The sequence below is a fragment of the Arvicanthis niloticus genome, chromosome 5 (assembly GCF_011762505.2).
Source record: "Arvicanthis niloticus isolate mArvNil1 chromosome 5, mArvNil1.pat.X, whole genome shotgun sequence".
NCBI lineage: Eukaryota > Metazoa > Chordata > Mammalia > Rodentia > Muridae > Arvicanthis > Arvicanthis niloticus.
In genome coordinates this window covers 102,317,824-102,338,534 of record NC_047662.1, presented here as the reverse complement: position 1 = coordinate 102,338,534, position 20,711 = coordinate 102,317,824, and the positions used below count along the sequence as shown (strand labels likewise).

Sequence of the window (20,711 nt, the reverse complement as noted above, 5' to 3'; positions counted from 1 at the left end):
CTTATACCACACTGCTCTGTCTGCACTTCTGGAAATCAATCTCTGACCCGACTGGCAAACCTATTTGTGATTTTCCCTCTGATCCCAGAACCCTGGGGCATCCCTCTCCGTTGCTTAGCTCCTTCCCTGCAAGGATCTATCCCCTCCCCCCAACACATACACACACACACACACACACACACACACACACACACACACACACACGCGCGCGCGCGTGCGCGCGCGCGCACACGAATGCACATGTGCATACATGCACACACACACACAAGCACACATGGGCACACATGCAGACACACAGACACACACAACACAGACACACACAAGACACACACACAACACAACACACACACACAACACACACACACACACTGCAGTCCTCAGATGCAAAGGCCCGGCCTCTCCCATCATGCATTCCTAGGGCCTGCACACAGTAAGGGCTCAGCAGCTGGAGATAGTAACAGGAAAGATGGATGCTTTCTTCTGAATCTGGACTGATGGCACCGACAGTTGGGCCTCCCGAGCCTTCCCTCTAGCTCACAAGGTTTTTTCATGTCTCTTAACCTGTTTGAAAGATTCACCTGCTTGCTTCCTCCTTCCCACCTCTGGAATCAATTCCTCTGAGCAGGAAGATGAAAATCAGAGGCCAACCCCTTAAAAGTTTTCACTCCGTACCAAACAATACTAAGAAAATAAAAACTGATTCTGGAAATGGGGTTTAAACAAGTACTGTGGTACAGGCCTTTAATCCCAGCACTCAGAAGGCAGAGGCAGATGTATCTATGCGAGTCTCAGGCTAGCCTGATCTACATAGCAGAGTTCCAGGTCAGCCAGAGTCATGGTGAGAGCCTGTCAAAGGAGGAGGGGAAGCAGGAGGAAGAAAAGAAAGAAAAAGAAAAGAAGAAATATATACATATGTATACATACATATGTATCACAGATGGAAGACACACAGACACACAGTATATGTGTGGTATTAAAATTTTTAATTAAGAAAAAATTGAAACCTGGGAGCTGGGGATTTAAGTTAGTTATACATATTACCTAGAATACACAAGGCCCTAGGATGGATCCCCAGCACCACATATAAACTGGGAATGCGGCACACACCTGTAATCCCAGAACCTGATCCTTTGGAGGCCAAAGGATCAAGAGTTCATGGTTAGACTTGGTTACATAGAGTTCCAGTCAAGGCTAGCCTGGGCTACATAATACCCTGTTTTAAGGAAAACAGGGGTGGAGACCTAAAAGGCCACTGAGGAAGGTATTAACAAACAAACAAACAAACAAGAAAGGTTGAGAAATTCTGATGTAAACTCTTGGCCTTGCCTTCTCTGGCTCAAAACTAGAAGAAGGGAGAAGCCAGGAGATCCTGTACTCCCATCCCAGAAAACCATCAAAGATTCTTCAAATCTGGTCCCCCATCAGCTACCTCTGGTCTTTCTCTCACTGTTCCCCCAACACATGTACTGATGCATGAAAGTTAGCCAGTCTGTCGGATGCCCTTTATGTCACTCACCCTGAGCCCCCAAGGAGACATTCCCCTGCGGCACCCACCTCCTAGAGCTGGAAAGAGATAGAGTCTTTTGACCCTATGCTCTAGTATTAAGGAAAGAGCCCAGAATAACCTTGGAATATGCCAGGCAGGGTGGTGAATGCCTGTATCCCCAACACTCAGGAGGAGAAAGAGGCAGGAAGAGCACCACAAGTTCAAGGCCAGCCTGCTCTACATAACAAGTACCAGGCTGGAATAACTCTGGAGCTCCCAGAATAACCTAGGAGGGGGTCCAGCTGCTGAAAGTCCCAAGGAGAGGGGGCCACTGGTATGAGGTGTGCTTTATTGCAGTAGGGTGTGGTCACAGATAAGCTCTACTCAGAAGTGCTCTAGAGGCACATAACCACTTATGGGTGCAGAAGCTGAGGTAGAAGAGATGTGGGGATCCTTGGGTGATGCAGTTATCTTCTGGTCTCCTGCTGTTTAATTCTCCAGTCACTGAGAATCCTGTGGTAGGTCAGGGTGAATTAAGCCCAGGTATACAATGCCACCTATGTAGGCTCCCAGAAGGGGTGCCACCACTGGCACCCACCACCAGTTGTTCCCGGCTCTGCAGACAAAAAGGAGACCTGCTGAGGACATTGATGACCTAGATACCACTTGTATCCAGCTCAGACCAACACAGGGAGACCATGTATCCTAAGGGACTCTCGTCCTTAGCCCGATCCAGGGACACAGTTGACTGTCCAATACCAGGATCTGCTTCTGAAGACCTTTGGGCCCCTCCTCCTTCCAGACCACCCTGGAGACTCTTGTGTGCACCCTAACAGTTCACACCTCTGCAAGCAGGGACCACCCCCCCCCTAAGGCTGACGGGAATGAAGTCTGGCAGGCATTGTACCTGAACACTTGTTTGCCCCAGCCAGCAATGAAAGTGAAGAACCGGGGAGGCAGGTCCCGGGATGGGTTGATCGCATATCCTGAGTTCATGCCTAGGGAAATCCCAAGAACAGCAACAAGGACACCAATCACGAGGGGCTCGGTCCCTTGAAGTGCTGGACTGTTGTTCTTGTCCGTGATGGCGAAAAGACACAGCTGGAGCATACCAGTCACGAATACCTGGGGAGTAAATGCCAGAGTAACCCACTAGAAACAAGTCACAGGTGCTCAGCAGGACCCCAAATCTGCAGTGGCAGAGACATGTCTTGGTACAATCCCATGCAGAATTCTTCTGCTCTCTCTCTCATGAGGGACTTCAGCTGGGAATACCCTGGTCACTGACCTCATCCAGGAAGCCCCTCCACAGCGTCATGTGTTCGGGAAGATAGGTGGCAAAAATGTTTGCAGTTGACTTGGAACCTGTCACCAGCAGGTTTCCGCCTGCAAAGTGGTTAATGGCACCTGTGGAGACAAAGATTGAGCTAATCCCCACTGGGGTTCCCAGAAAGGAGGTTGTAGCATACGTGACTGGGAATATTTCAACGGCTTTACTCTGCTAGGGTTTGGGGGGTTTGAGGGTGGTTTTGTTTGCTTGCTTGCTTCTTTTTTTTTTTTTCTTTTTTTCTTTTTCTTCCAGAAAAGGATACCAAGATGGAATGCAGCCATGCTTCAGAAAAAGAAGGAGGTAGACAATCCAGGAAGAATACTCACCATAGAAAATTAAGTAGGTGGTAGCTGCAGCCAAGAAGGAGCCCAGGAATTGCCCCAGCACATATACAGGGAACTTCTTCCAGGACATTCGGCCTAGTGCACAATTGGTGAAAGTCACTGCGGCATTCATGTGGGCCCCTGTGGGTGCGGTGGGGGATAAAAAGTAAAAAAACAAGCAACAGAATGGCAGCAATTGCAACAGTGAATAGGAGTATGGGGTGTTCCCTGTGACAGGAGCTCTTTAACCCTTAAAGGACCACACACAGTGTCTCCATCTTCACTTCTGCCATAAGACAAGTATAGGGAGAGAAGCTTAATCCTTTGCCTTAGATAACCCAGCTAGTAAAGATGGTGAGAGGCAGTGGTGGCCCACGCCTTTAATCCCAGCACTTGGGAGGCAGAGGCAGGCGGATTTCTGAGTTCAAGGCCAGCCTGGTCTACAGAGGGAGTTCCAGGACAGCCAGGACTACACAGAGAAACCCTGTCTCGAAAAACCAAAAAAGAAAAAAGAAAAAAAGAAAAAAAAAGAAAAAGACAGTGAGTCAAAGGGTCCATGAAGAGTCGGGGAAGACATGGGCAGAGGCCAAGATGTCACAAAGGTTCTACTCCCTCTGAATCACCTAAAGGTGACTCTCCAGCTGTGCCAGGGAAGGGGCTGAAGGAGGCAGGATCAACCCACTGGGAAGATCTGGCCTGGCCTGTGAGGCTAGATGTGGGCTCACTCACCAGAGATGCCGCCTGCTACATGGATTCCCATGGCCACTCCAAAGCCGAAGCCAAAGTTGACACCGAGATAGCTGCCAAGCTTTTCTCCTAGAACCATGTGAGCCACGGAACCAAGGCCAAACACCTGTGAGGAATGGCCACCATCAGCACAACGCTCATCACCCACCCCCACGTCTCATCCCGGGGCCTCCCCAACATCGCTCATAAAGACCTTGCCTCATCCTGTCTCTCCAGAGCCTCTTCTTTATAAACTGTCCTCCTTGGCCCCCTAGTAAGGCCTCTAAGATCTGAGTCAGGGACTGGCAAGTGATGGGGATAAAAAGATCCAGGTGTGAGATCGCACAGCCGGAGGCTGGGTCTATGAGACAATCCAGATCCACCTGAAGTGTGGGGTCGGAGCAGGGCTTCAAGGAAGGGACAGCTGCTGTGAATCCCCAGCCCCAGCGTCTCATGCTATAGGCTTGCCTAGGGAGGGTCTCAAAGTCCAAGTGAAAGAACCATAATTTTCCCTATCCCACAGATGGGCTACCCGAAGCTTAGAAAAAACAGTAATGACCAAGTCAAGGTCACATGATGTGAGACATGATGAGTCAGCTTGGATCTAGGAAGTCATCTATTTATACCTGTCCTTGCTAACATGAATGTTTTTTGTGTTCTTAGGAAGGCTGACCCCTTCTGCCTGGAATAACTGGTCCTACATCATAAATTGTGAATTCAAGCTGTTGGAAATCGGAGTCTAGACATGTGACCTCCAACATGGCAGGCACTGACCAGCTGTAGCTGTTACATGCTTGAGTGTGACTTCTACAAACTAAGAGCTACCATAGCGTACAGCATGCACCGGATTTCAGACTTAGAATCAGAAGTGAAGACCACTTCAGTAGTCTACCATCTATGACATGCTGACACAAAGTATAGGTTAAATACAACAGTGATTCAAAATGGTTCCACCTGTTCCTTTTACCCTTTTTAATGTGGCTACTACATGATATTAAATTACACTTCTGACTCATTGTATTTCCCTTGGACAGCTTTGTTTATGATAGAAAAAACTGAAGGAATTGTGGACATGAGAGCTAGAACCAACTCCATCAGGGATGAGGACGCCAAGGGAGGGCGCAGGGCTGACCCTGTGTGGGACTCCTGGTTGTCAGAGACCTGGCTGGAGCATATATTGAAATGCAAGAATGTCATGAACACAGCAGGGTGGTGGTGGCATGCAACACTCAGGAGGCAGAGGCAGGTGGATCTCTGAGTCCAAGACCAGCCTGATCTACAGAGCCAGGGCTACACTGAGAAACCCTGTCACAAAAATTTTATTTATATATATATATATATATATATATATATATATATATATATATAAAACCAAAAAAAGAAAAGTCATAAACACCATAACGAGTTGGCATCCCAAGAAGGGCACAGTCAGCTCTGCTTGGCAGCCTGACTCACCTGTATAAAGGTCTAAATAACATTCTTTTGGGTGTGACACTTCCAAGAGTCATACGTATTGAATGCTGTGCTGTTTGGTTCGGCCCTGGGGGCAGTGGCTGAGTCCCAGAGATTGAGAGGCAAAAGTTAGTAAGGAAAAGATGCATTCTTGGTTTCATTTTGGGTTTTGGACACAAGGTCTCACTCTATTGCCCAGAATAGCTTCAAGTGCCTAAGCTCAATTTCTCCATCTGCCTCAAGCACACATCACTGTGCCCAACAAAGGTGACTTTGGGGGACAGTGTTGTTGGATCCTTCTTGTTTGAGACACTAAGGGTAGAATCCAGGCCCTCATTCATAAAAGAAAGCACCCTGTCACTGAGCACAGCCCCACCAGATAAAAGGAACTGGAAGAAACGTGTATAGACTGCTGGCTTGTTTGAGTCTGTCTTGTGTTGTTTAGAGAGACTTTGGTAGGCTCATAGACAGAGAGAGAGAGAGAAAGAGAGAGAGAGAGAGAGAGAGAGAGAGAGAGAGAGAGAGAGAGAGAGAGAGGAGGGAGGGAGAGAACGAGAGAAGAGGGTTAAAGAGAGTGAAATAGATGAAATGCCTGGTTGGGTTAGCTGTGGGTGACTGGAGGGAGGGAGGGCACCTGCTCTAGCTAAGGGAGACAGGCACAGGTACAGGTAACAGTGCGGAGCTGCAGGGAGCCCCCATGATAATTTTCTCTGGTGAGCAGAAGCTCAAACAGTGTTCAGGGGCAGGGCACAGTTGGGCAGAACTAGGCCTAGCATGGTGATGCACACCTGTGATCCCAACAGAGAAGTCTACGCTCAGTTCAAAGCATCGTGTTTCACAAAAGCATATTCCAGGCCAACCCCGGGGCCAGGGCTAGAGACACAGTGAGAGCTTGTCTCTAAAAAAGAGGGGAGGGAGCTAAGGAGACCGTTCAGCAGTTAAAACACATACCAGGCGGGGCTGGGGAGATGTCTCAGTGGTTAAGAGCACTGACTGCTCTTCCAGAGGGAAGAAGTGAGTTCAATTCCCAGCTACCACATGGTGGCTCACAACCATCTGTAACAGGAGCTGATGCCCTCTTCTGGTGTATCTGAAGACAGCTACAGTGTACTCACATACATAAAATATCTGGCCAGAAAAACTAGCCACATCAGCAAGCTGCAGGTTTGACTGAGAGACCCAGTCTGATGAGGAAGATGGAAGGCTGATGATTCTCAACATTAATCTTGGGCCTCCGCATGCATGCACATACCCATGCACACACATACCACGTGTGAAAAATGAAAAAAAAAAACAAACAAGCAAGCCAGCTGGATACGGTAGCACATGCCTGTAATCCCACATTAGAGGCTAATCTGAATGATGTGGTAAGACCCTGTGGGAAAAAAAAGGACTGGAGAGAGGACTCGTGGCTGCGAGCACACACACTGCACACCCATCTTCATGGGAATCTAATGTCTCTGGCCTCCATAGGCACCTGAACTCACAACTCACAAGCACATACACACTGGTGCACACACACACACACACACACACACACACACACACACACACACTTAAAAAATCAATAACTTTAGGGGGAAGGGGGAAACATCCCTGAAAGCAGAGAAATGCAGTTGAACAGGGCTCACTGGGCCCTGCGGGAGCCCAGGGCAGGTACAGTGGAGGCCAGAGAGGGCCTGACTTGCAGTCCAAGAGAAAATGCAGCCTGAGCAGACAGGAACTGATGGGTGTGGAAGAAGGCCAGGCCAGGCTGACAGGCCAGGAGGTACAGGAAGTGAGAGGACTAGGAAAACATGGAGGAGCTTTAGACAGAAGCTCCAACCTCCAGCCCACTCAAGTAAAGTCCTCCTGCCTCAGCTTCTGGAGTTTTGGGATTACATACATGGGCCACCACACCTGGATTCCAAGGCATTTGTTAAATGGTGATGGACATGTGACCAGGCTTCGAAGGATGTGGTCTTGTACCAGGTCTGCCAACTGGCAAAGCATGCCGCCCCTGGTCCATCCAGCACTAGGTTCGTGTTGAGATAGCTGATTTTGGGAGTTTCAGCTGCTCTTGAAAAATGACAGCATCTGGGAACACTGGCCTTTGTTCCATTCTCTTTGTTGACAACTGACAGCTGGACCAGATGCAGCAACACCTTTATATAGACTGGGACCAAAGCCCTTCACACCCTTTCCTCTGGCCGTGGCATCTGAGTTTGTAGTCCTTGCCCTGTGGTTCACATGTGCAGCTGGGTCTCCAGGGCCCTGGTGGCTCCAGCCCTTCCTTTCCCTGGTCAGTGAATGCCCACCAAAGTCCCAGCAAGAGCCAGGAAACCAGCTCCGAGAACAACGGGCCTCATCCAGCTGCAGTAAGTAGGGCCCAAGGTCCCGTTAGCCTTTACCCTAGTGATTTACTGAGCTTCCTCCAACCACAAAGCCCCCACTTCTTGGCACAGGACTGGAAACTGAAAATAACAGCAACACCATCCCGCGGAAGTCCGACCTCACTGAGTCCTTTTCTCAGGCACTGCTCCTAAACCTTCCCAGACACTGAGCAGAGCAAAGGCTGATGCACCCACTCTACAGATGGGACCTGGAGCTCAGATGCTCTCAAACTACCCAGAGACTGAAAGCAAGTCTCCTTACCCAAGCTGGAGGAGAGCCAAGCAGCCAGGATCTTAGCAAGCCTGCCATCTCTAAGCTGAGGGACAGAAGAAGGCATGAAAAATGGTCGAGACAGATTGGCCTGGCCCTAATTCGATTTAGGCTTGGGCAGGTGATTTAGTCTCATAGAACCCATCATTTCCCCATCTGTAAAATGGGGGTAATACTAGTACCCATCTCAAGTCAGGTGTGATGGCACCTTAAGCCCAGCATGCAGGAGGCAGAGGCAGGTGGACCTCTGTGAGTTCAAGGCAGCTTAGTCTACAAAGTGAGTTTCAGGACAGTCCGGGCTATAAAGAGACCCTTTATAGTCTTTATTTTACAGGCCATTGTAAAGATTTGGGAAGGTGCTGCATGTAAGAGACATGGTTGTACTTGGTATGCAGTAGGTGCTTAATAGTTGTCAAAATAAAAGAAAGGAAGCCTAGTGTGGTGGTACACATCCTTAATCCTGGCACTCAAGAGGAGGGGGAGCAGGAGTTCAAAATTGAAGTTAATTGAAGCTACATAGAAATATCCCGATTGCCGGGCAGTGGTGGTGCATGCCTTTAATCCCAGCACTTGGGAGGCAGAGGCAGGCGAATTTCTGAGTTCGAGCCAGCCTGGTCTACAGAGTGAGTTCCAGGACAGCCAGGGCTACACAGAGAAACCCTGTCTCAAAAAACCAAAAAAAAAAAAAAAAAGAAAGAAAGAAAGAAAGAAAAACAAACAAAACAAAAAAAGAAATATCCTGATTTAGATAGATAATAGATGATAGATAGATAGATAGATAGATAGGGTAGGTAGATAAAAATTTTAAAGAAAAGAAAGAAAAAATGTTGGGTGTGGTGACACACAGCTTTAATCCCAGCACTAAGGAGACAGAAGCCAGCAGATCTCTGTGAGTTACAGGCCAGCTTGGTCTACAAAGTGCATCCAGGACAGGATACTACACAGAGAAACCCTGTCTCACCACCACCCCCCAAAAAGAAAAAAATGAAAAAAAAAAAAACCTGGCAAGATGACTTCGCAGATTGGCACTTGCTGCCAGTCCTGACCCTGGAGTTCAATCCCCCAGACCCACACAGAGGAGGACAGAACCCACTCCTGTGAGCTGTCCTCTCGACTGCCAACTTACACTGCAGTAAGCTTGTGTCCACGCACAGAAAAGAATGAATTAAAACATTAAATGGGAAGACTAAGGGTGTAGCTAGAGACAGTGACGGAGCGCCAGATGCATACACATGAGACTCCGGTTTGATTGCCAGCGCTGCCAGAAAAGGAAACGAAAAGGCCAACGTCGGCAGTGTCATGCCGTGTGTGCAGTTCTCGATTCCCCTCCAGGCTCCTACATTCCAAGGTTTAACAGCCCTCACAGGACTGGAATGTCTTGTCATAAATGAATTACTTTGCTCTGAGTTGAGGAGGATCAGGGTGTTTTCCCCACAGTTCAGGAGCCAAGAAGCTGAAGATGGGAGTGAGGGATGCAGAGAAGAATAGCTAGGGTGCCTGTCAAAATAATAAGGACCCCAGCAACATGTATGTGCACACACACACAGGTGCACAGACACATACACATGCATGTATGCATGTGCACACACACAGGCACACATGTGTACACACACAATTTTTAAAAATTATCTAAAATTTTCAAAACCAGCCAGGTGGTGGTGGTGCACACCTTTCATCTCAGCAGAAGCAGGTGGATCTCTGTGAGTTTGAGGCCAGCCTGGTCTACAGAGCTAATTCCAGAACAGCCAGGCCTATACAGTGAAACTCTGTCTCAACAAAACTGAGAAATTAAAATTAAAAATATTAAAATCCAGGCTGGAGCTATGTCTCAAAGCACTGGCTGCTCTTCTGGAAGACCTGGGTTTAATTCCCAGCACCCACATGAGACAACGCACAAGAGATCCAACCCTCTCTTCTGGTCTCACAAGACACCTGCTCTGGCATTACAAATACCCACACACATTTGTAAAATTAAAAATAAAATTTTCAAATAACAATAATCAAGGAACCAACCATAACTGTGCATACAATACATGACCTCCTTCATATAAGTCTGCAGCCTGGTGCTTTTGTTCACATTTGCCGACAACGAATCTAACCCTGAACTGTTAGACTGCCCATGAAACATTATACAGCTGAGCCAGAACTCAGACCCAACTCCCAACCTCAGAGCTGGGATTCTACACACTAGGAAACTAGAAAGTCAGGCTCCGACCCAGAGAGACCTGCTCCAGCCAGCTGTTGACAGTCAGGGTTAGGACAAAAGCCTAGATGTCCAGAGTCCCTCCCACGTCATTAATTCTGAACAATTTTTATTACCACCCTCATAGTGAACTTTACCTCTTTCGTTCCAGCCCAAGCCTCCGTTGAGCGCCAGCGCCCCCTGTTTAACTGCTTCCTGGGTCCCCCCACTAGCATCTCATCTGTACCCACATCAGCCTCATCTCTGACCCTGGGCTCCCAAACAGCTCCTCAGAGCTTACCCTCATCTGTGGCTTGAAAGGCTCCCTGTTGCATCAATAGTTCTTCAAGCATCTGCCTTCTTGTCCATCCCTGGCTTTATCATCATTCCCCAGTGTCCAACCTCCCCGGTAACGACAGCCTGATTGGCAGGCTCCTCTCCACAGCTACCTTCTAAAATCCAAACACATCTGTAGCATTCTACTACTTCTTAAAAAGTGTGTATGATGGGAGTGGGGTGCACATGCCCCCCTCCCGTGGAGGCGCATGGAGTGGGGTCAGAGAACAGCTTCATGGAGGTAATGTTCTCCTTCCAGCCTTACCTTAGTTCCAGAGACTGATCCTGGTCATCAGAGTTGCACACCGAGCACCTTTACCTACTGAGCCACCTAGCCTTCCCGTCATGCCCCTGTTCGACAGCCTACCCATTTCCCTCAGATCAATTCTTTAAGGTCTCCCCACCTCTCGTTATGTAGCACAGCACTGGCCTTGAACTTGCTATGGAGCAACAAGAGAAAGGACCCAAACTCCCATCTGCCCTCCCTGCCTCATCATCAAGCCCAGGTCTCGCATCGTTTCCTTTTTGTTTGGTTCATTGAGTCACTGTATCTTGTTTTGTTTTGACACTTCCTCGCACTAGAACCCTGACTAGCTCAGAACTTGCTCTGTATAGCAGGCTAGCCTCAAATTGGCTTCATTCCTTAGTCTCCCAGGTGCTGACATTGCAGACAGGGGCCATCCTGCCTTGCTCCTCACTCTACTCAGTATTGGTTTTCCTCCCCACCAGCCTGACTCCACTCTATCCTAGCCTACATGAGCCCTTTTCTGTCCCCCAAAAAAATTTGATGAGAAAGGCCTCCCTACTTTCCTCTTCCTTTTTCCAAAACTCCCAGCTCAGAGGTAGGACAAGGAATGATATGACCCTGAGGTCCACAGTGGGGAGGGGCTAAAGGACTGCCTTGTTGGCCCCACCCACCCAAGACCACCCACCCACTCACCATCATGACATAGGTGCTCAGGAACTCGGCCAGGAACTCTCGCACCATACTCCTCCGCAGCACTGACCGTATGTTCTCAAGCAATCCGGGGGCCATTGCGGAGTTGTGGGTGAACCTGAAGCAGCAGACCAAGCCAACAAACAGAGAGGAGATTCAAGTCTGCCTCCTGCCCATCGGCCCTTCAACTCACGGCTGAGTTAATGGGTAACCCAGTTGCCTCTCCCCGTGTACCTTCTCCTGCCCAGGGCAGCAGAGAGACACCCAAGAGCCATAGGGACATGGAAGGGAGAGATGACCCAGCTAGGCCTCTTCTTTCTTCTACCCAGACTGAACAGGTAGGAAGGGTGTCGGTGTAGGAAGTCGCTTTGCAAAGCGTGTAGGCCAGGGGCTGGAAGTGTCGTCTGTTTTGGGGCAGAGGCAGCGTCCGGGGTAGATGGGAAATGGGGCTCAGTTGTGTCTGTCTCTCTGCAGAGTTTGAGGACACAGGCCAGGGTTTAAAAACAGTGGGGAACTCGGTCCATGAGGCTTGGCAAAAATCTGATGCTAGACTCTAATGAAGAACACAGGATGCCTGGAAATAAATACTAGGTTCTTCAGCAAATGCACCAAGCTCTACAACCAGACCAGCACAGAGATGCTCAGGAGTGAATGGATGAACGAGCAATAAGGGAGGAAGAAAGGGAGAGACCGGTCTCCCTTCCCCAAGTACCCTCAGTGCCAGGCCCACAGATGTGCGTGATCACTGGCTGAGTAACCGAGAACTGGGCGATCTGTTTCTTGCTCTTAACCAGACTGATACCAAAGCTTCTTGAGGAGCCTGACATTTGATAAATGTTTGTTCAACAAAAGCTTTGTTTGATGGATAGATAGATAAAGAAAAATGCGTTTCAGGCACCAGTGTCCATTAAGGGATTCAGGGCTGGTATCTGGGGAATTATTGGGTTCTCACGGGTGGAGAGGAACAGGGCAGGTGTGGCTAGCTGGGCCTTTGGGAAGTGGGGAGAGACACAAAGTCTGGGTATTTAAGGTATCAGTGCCTGGAGGAGAGTCATGATGGAAAGGGACCATCAAGGACTTTACCCTTGACGTCTGGCTGAAGCTGAGGAGAAGGGGAGCCCTGCCTGAGCTGAGACCACAGGAAGGAGAGAGAGGCTGGGAGGTGCAGAGAAGATTATTTTCACCTGCCGTCCAAGTTGCTGGTCTTACGAAGCAGGTCTAAAGCCAAGAAGGGAGACATGGCTGAGACAGCAATGTCGTTAGTGTAGAAGGAGCCTCTGGGTCTTTAAGTCCAGTGAGAGGGCAAAGTGTACTCTCCTGGCACTCAGCAATGCCTTGGAATAAACATGCTTGCCTAAGGGGGCAGTAAGGACTACAGAGATCTGGAAACCAGAGGAAGGGAACTAGGAATCCATCCGCTGTGGTGCGCAAGGAGTGAGTGGGGCCGGAAGTACGGTAGTCTTGAGAAGCCTTACTGAGGGGCCTCACTGGAAATGAGTGGAGGGGCTGAAGGAGTAGCCATGTAGGTAAATATGGGGAGAGAGCTTCAGGAAAAGGGAAGAACTGTTGAGGGAGTCTGAGCATGCGTACAGAAAGCACCTGAGGACAGCCCGGCTGGAGAGCCTGGAGAACAAGGCTTGAAGTGGAGGGTAAGGAGGTAAAGAGAACCGAGCCCTGACTAGTGCAGACTCTGGCTGTACCCAAGAGTCAAAAGGTGATGGATTTGGCTCAGGGAGTTGCCATGGACACAGGGCAGGCAGAACCTGCTCCCAGTCCTGTATCCTCATCTTTTTTTTTATTTTTTATTTTTGGTTTTTTGAGACAGGGTTTCTCTGTGTAGCCCTGACTGTCCTGGAACTCACTCTGTAGACCAGGCTGGCCTCAAACTCAGAAATCCACCTGCCTCTGCCTCCCAAGTGCTGGGATGGATTAAGGGCGTGCGCCACCACCGCCCGGCATGTATCCTCATCTTGATCCTAAGAGCTTCCCTTAACCTGATATCGGCTGTGGGACATCGGATACGGATACGTGGGCTAGGCCCCATGGGCTACTGAGTATGGGTGGGAAAGAAGGGGCCTAAAATAGCAGCTGCCCTGAGGGGAAGGCTGGGGATAGGACAGGGGGGCAACTGAGGTGGTCTGGGCCAAGGAAAGGGGCTAGAATTGAGGGTATGAGGGATGGTTACTGCCCCAGCAGGTCTGTTTGAGCCATTGTTTTTCTGAGTTTCAAACTCTGTGAAACAGAGAGGAACCTAGGGTTCAGTGAGGGACACAGAACTTGGCCCCATATTTCCATTAAACCTCAGTTTCTCAGGGGAGAAGCAATTAGGACAGCCCTTGCCAGTGCTATCCCAAACCCAGGCAAGCTGGGTGGAGAAGGGAAAAGAGAGGAGTGGAAAGAGGGAGGAGGGAGGAGAGAAGAGGGAAGAAGAAGGTTGTGCCTCTGCCGGGCGGTGGTGGCGCACGCCTTTAATCCATCCCAGCACTTGGGAGGCAGAGGCAGGCGGATTTCTGAGTTCGAGGCCAGCCTGGTCTACAAAGTGAGTTCCAGGACAGCCAGGACTACACAGAGAAACCCTGTCTCGAAAACAAAAAAAAAACAAAAAAAACAAAAAAAACAAAAAAAACAAAAAAAAAAAAAAAGAAGAAGAAGAAGAAGAAGAAGAAGAAGAAGAAGAAGAAGAAGAAGAAGATTGTGCCTCAAGTAATTGTGAAAGTGTCCTGTAGTCCCACCTTCCTCTACCCCATGCTACCCCAGGACCCTGGACCTCTTGGCCTTCCAAAGTCTGCCATCTACCCAGCTTTGAATAACACAATGCCAAAGTCAGCCATCCCACCTCCCTAAAACTTACCCTGTATCCCATCCTCCTCTCAGACTGTCAAGGTAACTCCCGAGTTGCCCTCAGCCAGGCTCTACCCAATTTTGTCTGGATGAAGAAGTATCAATTGATATCCCTAACCTTCAAGACAAAAACCCTGCACCCTGGCTCAGCCTCTGAGGACTCTGGGGAAGAAGCCAGCAGCAGACCCATCTCTGAGCTGCCTGCCCCGCTTCTGCCCAGTCGACTTGCTCTTCCCCCCTCCCTCCACGGGGCCTTTCTGATCTAGCGGCCCAAAGCACCCTCCCACTCTCTGCTCCACTCCGCAGCTCTGATCCTGCCACAGCCAAGCTACAGCCAATCTGCCCGATCTGTCTGTGTCACAGAGCCACACAGGGCTGAGCTGGACAGAGAGTCATACTCCAATTCCTGATGAACTTTCTTTCCCAAACAATCCCTGCTGGGCTTGCCCCAAGGAGGCTCCCCGTTCCCAGCCTACCTGCAGCCCTGCTCACTCGCTCACTTAGCTGTCTTTCAGCCTCGGTCAGCCCCTCTGTCAAAGTCACAGCTGGTCTTGATTTTGTTCCTCCATCATTGTGGCAGGCTGAAGCTGCAACTGAACTGGAGAGCTGCAGTCTTCGAGACTTTACTTAGAGCCTCTCGGCCCTCCCCAGGTTGGCTGTGAGTCCTGTTGTAGTCCTCTAGGGGAGAGGTCAGTAGGGCAGGGGTTTGGCTCATGCCACTTAGGCCAAGTCCATACACACTGCCCAAAATAGCATCTCTGCTCTTGCCAGAGCCTGGGTTCTGAGGCGGCCCCTTGTGAGGTCAGAGGTGGAGTTCCAGGTGGAATCCTGGGCCTCAGAGTCTCATAGGAAAGGCTAGTACTACATGCCAAGTGTCTGGCTTATCTCTAAGACCAGAGCCAGAGGTAGCCTGCAGAAGGTCACAGAAGCTTCCGAGATCCAGGCTATAGAGAAAACCGTGTAGACGGGGATGTAAAAGTTTCCAAAAATCAGCAGAAGGGGGGAAGGATTGGAAAAACAATCCTGGGTCTGTCCTCAAAGAGCCCTCAACCTGAAGGAGAAGGAGGAGAATTAGGCTCTGTCCTTGGGGGTCCCCATCTGGGAGAGGAGGGGAAAAGACAGACCTGGTTTCCTGGGCCCCATTCCAGGCCCTGTCTTCTGGACACTGCCTCTCTTAGGAAAGGTCTGCCCAAGGCTCCATGAGAAAAACCAAGCTAGACCAGCATGGGGACAGGGCTCAAGGTGGTAGTGGGATCTCGACTACAGGGGTGAGGTCAGGAGGGAGCTGAAGACCACCTGCAGCCAAAGAGGTCCTCTGGGTTCAGAGGTCCAGTGAGGCCAGGATAAACAGGCAGGCGTGCGCATGTCCGCAGGGGCTGCAGTGTTGAACCATGAGGGTGGGTGGGTGCCACGGAGAGGTGGGCAGGAGGCAGGAAATCCAGGGAGACTCACAGCACCAAGTTAGAAGATGTGGTTGTTCAAAGGTCTTGTATGGGAATGAGACCATCTTCTGGAGATCACTGAACAGGGTGTCAGGTGTCTTTACCCATGAGGCAGAGACAAGAGAAATACGAGTTTGAGCATAGCCTGAGCTGCCTAGGAAATTCCAGGCCATCACTACACAGTAATCCCAGCATTGGAAAGCAGGGGGAATGAGGTCAGACTGGTCTACATAGTAAGTTCCAGGCCAGACAGTGCTTTATACGTGAGACTGTGTCTCAGAGACTAAATGAAGAGCCATGTGCCTACAATCAGGAGTTCAAGGTCATTCTCCACTACATAGCAAGTTTAGACAGCCTGGGCTACGGCTGCCTGAGACCCTAGCTTTATTTTATTTTATTTTATTTTATTTTATTTTATTTTATTTTATTTTAAGGCAGGTTTTTTTGTTGTTGTTGTGTAGCCCTAGCTGTCTCTGGAACTCACTCTGTAAACAACACTGGCCTCAAAGTCAGAGGCCAGCCTCTGGAGCTGCCTCTGCCTCTGCCTCTGGAGCTCTGGGTTTAAAATGTGTGCCCACTACCCTGCAGAGGCCTGTTCTTTTCACACATATACACATATACACATATACATGCATACACACACACACACACACACACACACACAAACACCTACCTCCATTCAGGTGAAACTAGTATTCCTGCCTTGCTACAGTAAACAGTTTCAGGGAGTCAGCAGTATGGGGCAGAGTTAAGAAAAGTAGCTTAGTATATAGAAAGTTTGCCATGTGTGTAAGCACCATATTAAAAGAATGGGCATAGGGGTTCACTGGCTGGGTCACGGTGGTGCCTTTAATCCCAGCACTCGGGAGGCAGAGGCAGACAGATCTCTGAGTTTGAGGCCAGTCTGGTCCACAAAGTGAATTCCAGGACAGTCAGGGCTCCACAAAGAAACACTAATCTTGAAAAAAAAAAAAAGCTATATAAATTTTAAAAAGAAAAAAGAAAGAGAAGGGAGCTCACTCCCCTTGGCAGCACATATCCTGAGATTGGAGCAACACAGAGATTAGTATGGTCCCTGCTCAAGGATGACATAAAGTTAAGACGCGCTCCATATTTTGTTGTAAATTGTGTTTTAATTGAGCTTTGGAACAGTTCCTTTTAATATTCTAGAGGCTGGACTTGTGTCGGGAAATAAAACTGAACCAGGACTATGGGGGGAAGAAGGAAAGGAGAGGAAAAGAGAAAAAGAGGAGAGGAGAAGAGAAGGGAGGGGACTAGAGGAGAGAGGAGATAAAAGGAGAGAGGGGAGAGTGGAGAGGGGGGAGAGGAGAGGAGAGAGAAAGAGGACAGGAGAGGAAGAGAGAAGAGAAAAAAGAAAAAGGAGCCCTAGCACAGTATAAAGAGGAAAACACTGTCCTCTAGAGGGCGCCAAAGACCAAGCCATGTCTGAAACTTTCCTAGCAGGTCCACATCCTTCTGCCGACAGCTCTTCCAGCAGCTCCCAATTGTGGCCACAGCAGCTAAAGGTTCTGGCTCAGTCCCTTAGCAGACTGTAAGTGGGTTCAGACTACAGCGTTTATTCCAGGAAATGAGAGCTGCACCCTGGGAAAGAGGGACACCTGCCTTCATCACTGCCCTATGAGTCTGTCCAGTCATAGATGAATCTAAGAGTGAGCTATGGGCCATGTGATGGTGGTGCTGGCCTTTAATCCCAGCACTCAGGAGGCAGAGGCACGTGGATCTCTGAGTTTAAGGCTAGCCTAGTCTACAGAACAAGTTCTAGGACAGCCAAGGCTACACAGAGAAACATTTTGGGGGGGGGGAGGAAGGGAGCTACGAAACTGGGTGTAGAAGGCTTGGGGCAGAGTGTTAAGTTTGAAGATAGTCTGAGCAACACAGAGAGACTCTGAGTCAAATCAATGAAGCTGGGATCTTATATGAAGCCAGAAGTTGGCTGTTAGACTAGAAAGGGGGGACTGGAGAGATGGCTCAGCAGTTAAGAGCACTGACTATTCTTCCAGAGGTCCTGAGTTCAATTCCCAGCAACCACATGGTGGCTCACAACCATCTGTGATGGGATCTGATGCCCTCTTCTGGTGTGTCTGAAGACAGCGACAGTGTACTCACAGACATGAAATAAATAAATAAATCTTTAGACTAGAAAGAGAGTTGGAATATATCCAGTCTAGAGAGGCAAGTGTCTCCCAGAAAAGGGTGACGTAGAAGCTGAATCCTCCACAGGAAGAGGATGACTCTTAAAGCTGCCTAAAGCCGAGGATTGTGAAAACCTAACCTGGAGATGGAGACCGGCTTACAGAGGGTATAGAATGGGCTGGGGTCACCAGGGAATGCTCTACCTGGTTTTGATGCTATCCCAAGGACCAAGCAGCCTCTAAAGGGATCTAAGCAAGGACCAGAGTGAAGCCTCTTTACTACCTGCATCCTTGAGGTCCTGAGCTTCCAGCAAACTCCAGAGGAGGGCCCAGTCAAAGAATGAGCAAGTGACCAGGGCTGGGACCTTGGGGTGCAGGGGTACTAAGAAGGAATAGTGGGAGGGAGATGGGAAGCTAGGCCCTGGGCTGCCCAGAGGGCGCCAGCTAGTAGCCACACTGTGGAGTGGAGTTGTGGAGGGGCCAGTGAGGCATGTGTTTGCAGAGGGTTGCCTGGGAGAGCTGACAGGCTGGAAGGTGGTCCTTGCTGGAAACCCGGAAGCTAGGGACCAGGAGGGAGGGACGGATGGATCAGAATAATGGATTACACTAGTCTGGACAGGACCAATGCAGATAACTGGGCACAGAGAAGACACACCCAGAGCCCTTTCTCCTAGGGATAGGCTCTGAGTAGTGGGGTTACCACATAGAATACAGTTAAGTGTGAGTTTCAGAGAAACAGTATCTGCAATGCTTAGAATATACATATAGTAAAAAAAAAAAAAAAAAAAAAAAAGGTTTTTTTGTTGTTTCTTTGAATACTGTGTGTGTGTGTGTGTGTATTTGTGCACTAGGAATCAGTCCCAGGTCTTCACATGGTGTGATAGTGTCACCTTTAATCCCAGCACTGGTGAAGCTAAGTAAAGTAGGAGGAGCACAAAGATTTGAAGCCAGGCTGAGCTACGTAGCAAGTATGGAGCCAGCCAGGTTTGTAAAACAAGACAAGACTCTGTCTCAAAACAAAAAACAAAACAAGAAAAACAGAGGATGGGAAGATGGTTCAGTGTTGTAGAGTACTTGTCACCCTTCCAAAAGACCCAGGTTCGAATCCCAGCACCCACAAGGAAACAACTGTCTATAATTCCAGTTCCAGGGGAACTGATGCCCTCTTCTGGCTTCCGTGGGCTCTGCATGTAGTGTTCAGGTGCATGCAGGCAAAACATCCATACAAACACCCACAAACATAAAATAAAATGAAATATAAGAGGGGAAAAAAAAGTATAGTGAGATGGCCGAGTGAGTAAAGGCATTTTCATACCATCCTGATGACCTGAGTTTTCTCCCGGGACTCAAATAGTGGGAGAAGAAAACTGACCCCACAGGTTTGCAGAGAAGTGGTTCTGATGCTTTGAACCTGTGTTCATTGACACTGATTAGTTTTTGATCAATCAATAAAGATGCCAGTGGCCAATGGCTGGGTGGGAAGAAAGAGGTGGGACTTCCAGGTTCCTGCAGGCTAGGACAGAGGAGGAGGAGAATGGAGATACTTGGGGGAGAGAAATGGAACAGACTCAGCTACAGGGGAGATCTTCCAAAATGTAGGTGGGAAAGGAAAGCAGCCCATGGAAGGGTAGCCCGAAAATGTCTTGGTCAGCAAGACCAACGGCTTCACAGAAGGTATCCAGGCAACTGAGCTGAGGGCAGATTTAGAGATGTTGAGCTCGGAGTGAAGAAGGTAAGGACACGCTAGCCATGGAAGGCTTAAAAGAGCCCAGCCACAGAGCCAGTAAGGCAGGTTAAAAATGAGTTATTAATGTGTATGTGTCTTTCATCTGCAGATCTGAGATAGCTCCTGGGCGGGTGTGCACCTGCGACCAGCCTGGAGGACCAAGTGGGACAGCCAAAAAAACTCCCAGTACACAGGTTGTCTTCTCGCACGCACACACACACACACACACACACACACACACACACACACACACACACACATAATTTTTTAAAAACCACAAATATCCAGGGAGTGACAGTGGCGTGTGCCTTTAATCCCAGCCCTTGGGAGGCAGAAACAGGAAGATCCCTGTGAGTTTGAGGCCAGCCTGGTCTACATAATGAATTCCAGGACAGGGCTATGTAGAGAAACTGTCTCAAAAAAGCAAAATAGATAGATGGATAGATAGATAGATAGACAGACAGACAGATAGATAGATAGATAGATAGATAGATAGATAGATATAAAGATACGGAACACAGACAAACTTTGCAAAATGGCAGTATCCTAGGAAATGAGATTTGCTGAGGCACTATTTTTGCTAACCAAAAAACAAAAAGTATAAACAAAAATAACCAATGCTGTACTACATGTCCCGAAATTACAAGTCTTACATTTTTCTTTTTTTGTTGTTGTTTTTTTCAATTTTTTGGGTTGTTTGTTTGTTTTGTTTGGTTTGGTTTTCAAGACACAGTTTCTCTGAGTTGCCCCGGCCTGTCTTGGAACTTGCTCTGTAGACTAGGCCTCGAACTCAACAGAGATCTGCCCGCCTCTGCCTCCTGAGCACTGGGATTAAAGGTGGCGTGTGCCATCACAACCACCCGGCAAAATTCTTGTTTTTTAACTGCATTTTATTTATTTACTGTGTATGTGGTGATTTGACTTTATTTTATTTTTGTTTAGTTACTTGTTTTGGTTTTTCAGTTTTGTGTGTGTGTGTGTGTGTGTGTGTGTGTGTGTGTGTGTGTGTGTGTGTGATATCCAGCATCCCTCTCTCTGCCCTGCAGTGAAGAGTTTCTTTCTTGCACACTGATTTAGATTTGAATCCTGGCCGCAAGCCGCTGCTTCTGCACCTAAAGCAACCTGCTGGGGGCT

The 20,711-nt window shown here is 48.8% G+C and overlaps 1 protein-coding gene and 1 pseudogene across 2 annotated transcripts; one reads left to right on the top strand and one right to left on the bottom strand.

The window, feature by feature from the left end:
• Positions 1–1,815: 1,815 nt before the first annotated feature.
• Positions 1,816–15,031, bottom strand: Aqp7 (aquaporin 7). Of its 2 annotated transcripts, none has more exons than XM_034503508.2 (7): positions 14,733–15,031; positions 11,419–11,533; positions 3,869–3,992; positions 3,143–3,280; positions 2,775–2,893; positions 2,394–2,611; positions 1,816–2,102 (listed from the first exon to the last, which is right to left on the bottom strand). In XM_034503508.2, exons 2-7 carry the CDS (start codon positions 11,512–11,514, stop codon positions 1,988–1,990), a joined length of 810 nt encoding a protein of 269 aa, XP_034359399.1. In that variant the 5' UTR covers positions 11,515–11,533; positions 14,733–15,031; the 3' UTR covers positions 1,816–1,987. The 2 variants fall into 2 exon arrangements, with proteins under 2 accessions (XP_034359399.1, XP_076791279.1); XM_076935164.1 differs by lacking the exon at positions 14,733–15,031 and adding an exon at positions 14,267–14,383.
• Positions 15,032–16,717: 1,686 nt separating this feature from the next.
• Positions 16,718–16,816, top strand: LOC117709657 (U6 spliceosomal RNA; annotated as a pseudogene).
• The last annotated feature ends 3,895 nt before the right edge of the window (positions 16,817–20,711 follow it).

Bases quoted from the DNA above. Each gene is read 5' to 3' on its own strand.
- Aqp7 (XM_034503508.2), bottom strand. From the start codon at position 11,514: ATGGCCCCCGGATTGCTTGAGAACATACGGTCAGTGCTGCGGAGGAGT. The intron at 3,993-11,418 runs GTGAGTGGGTGG...CATTCCTCACAG, and splicing joins TGAGCACCTATGTCATGATG to GTGTTTGGCCTTGGTTCCGT. The intron at 2,103-2,393 runs GTACAATGCCTG...TTTTGTCTGCAG, and splicing joins TGGGGCAAACAAGTGTTCAG to AGCCGGGAACAACTGGTGGT.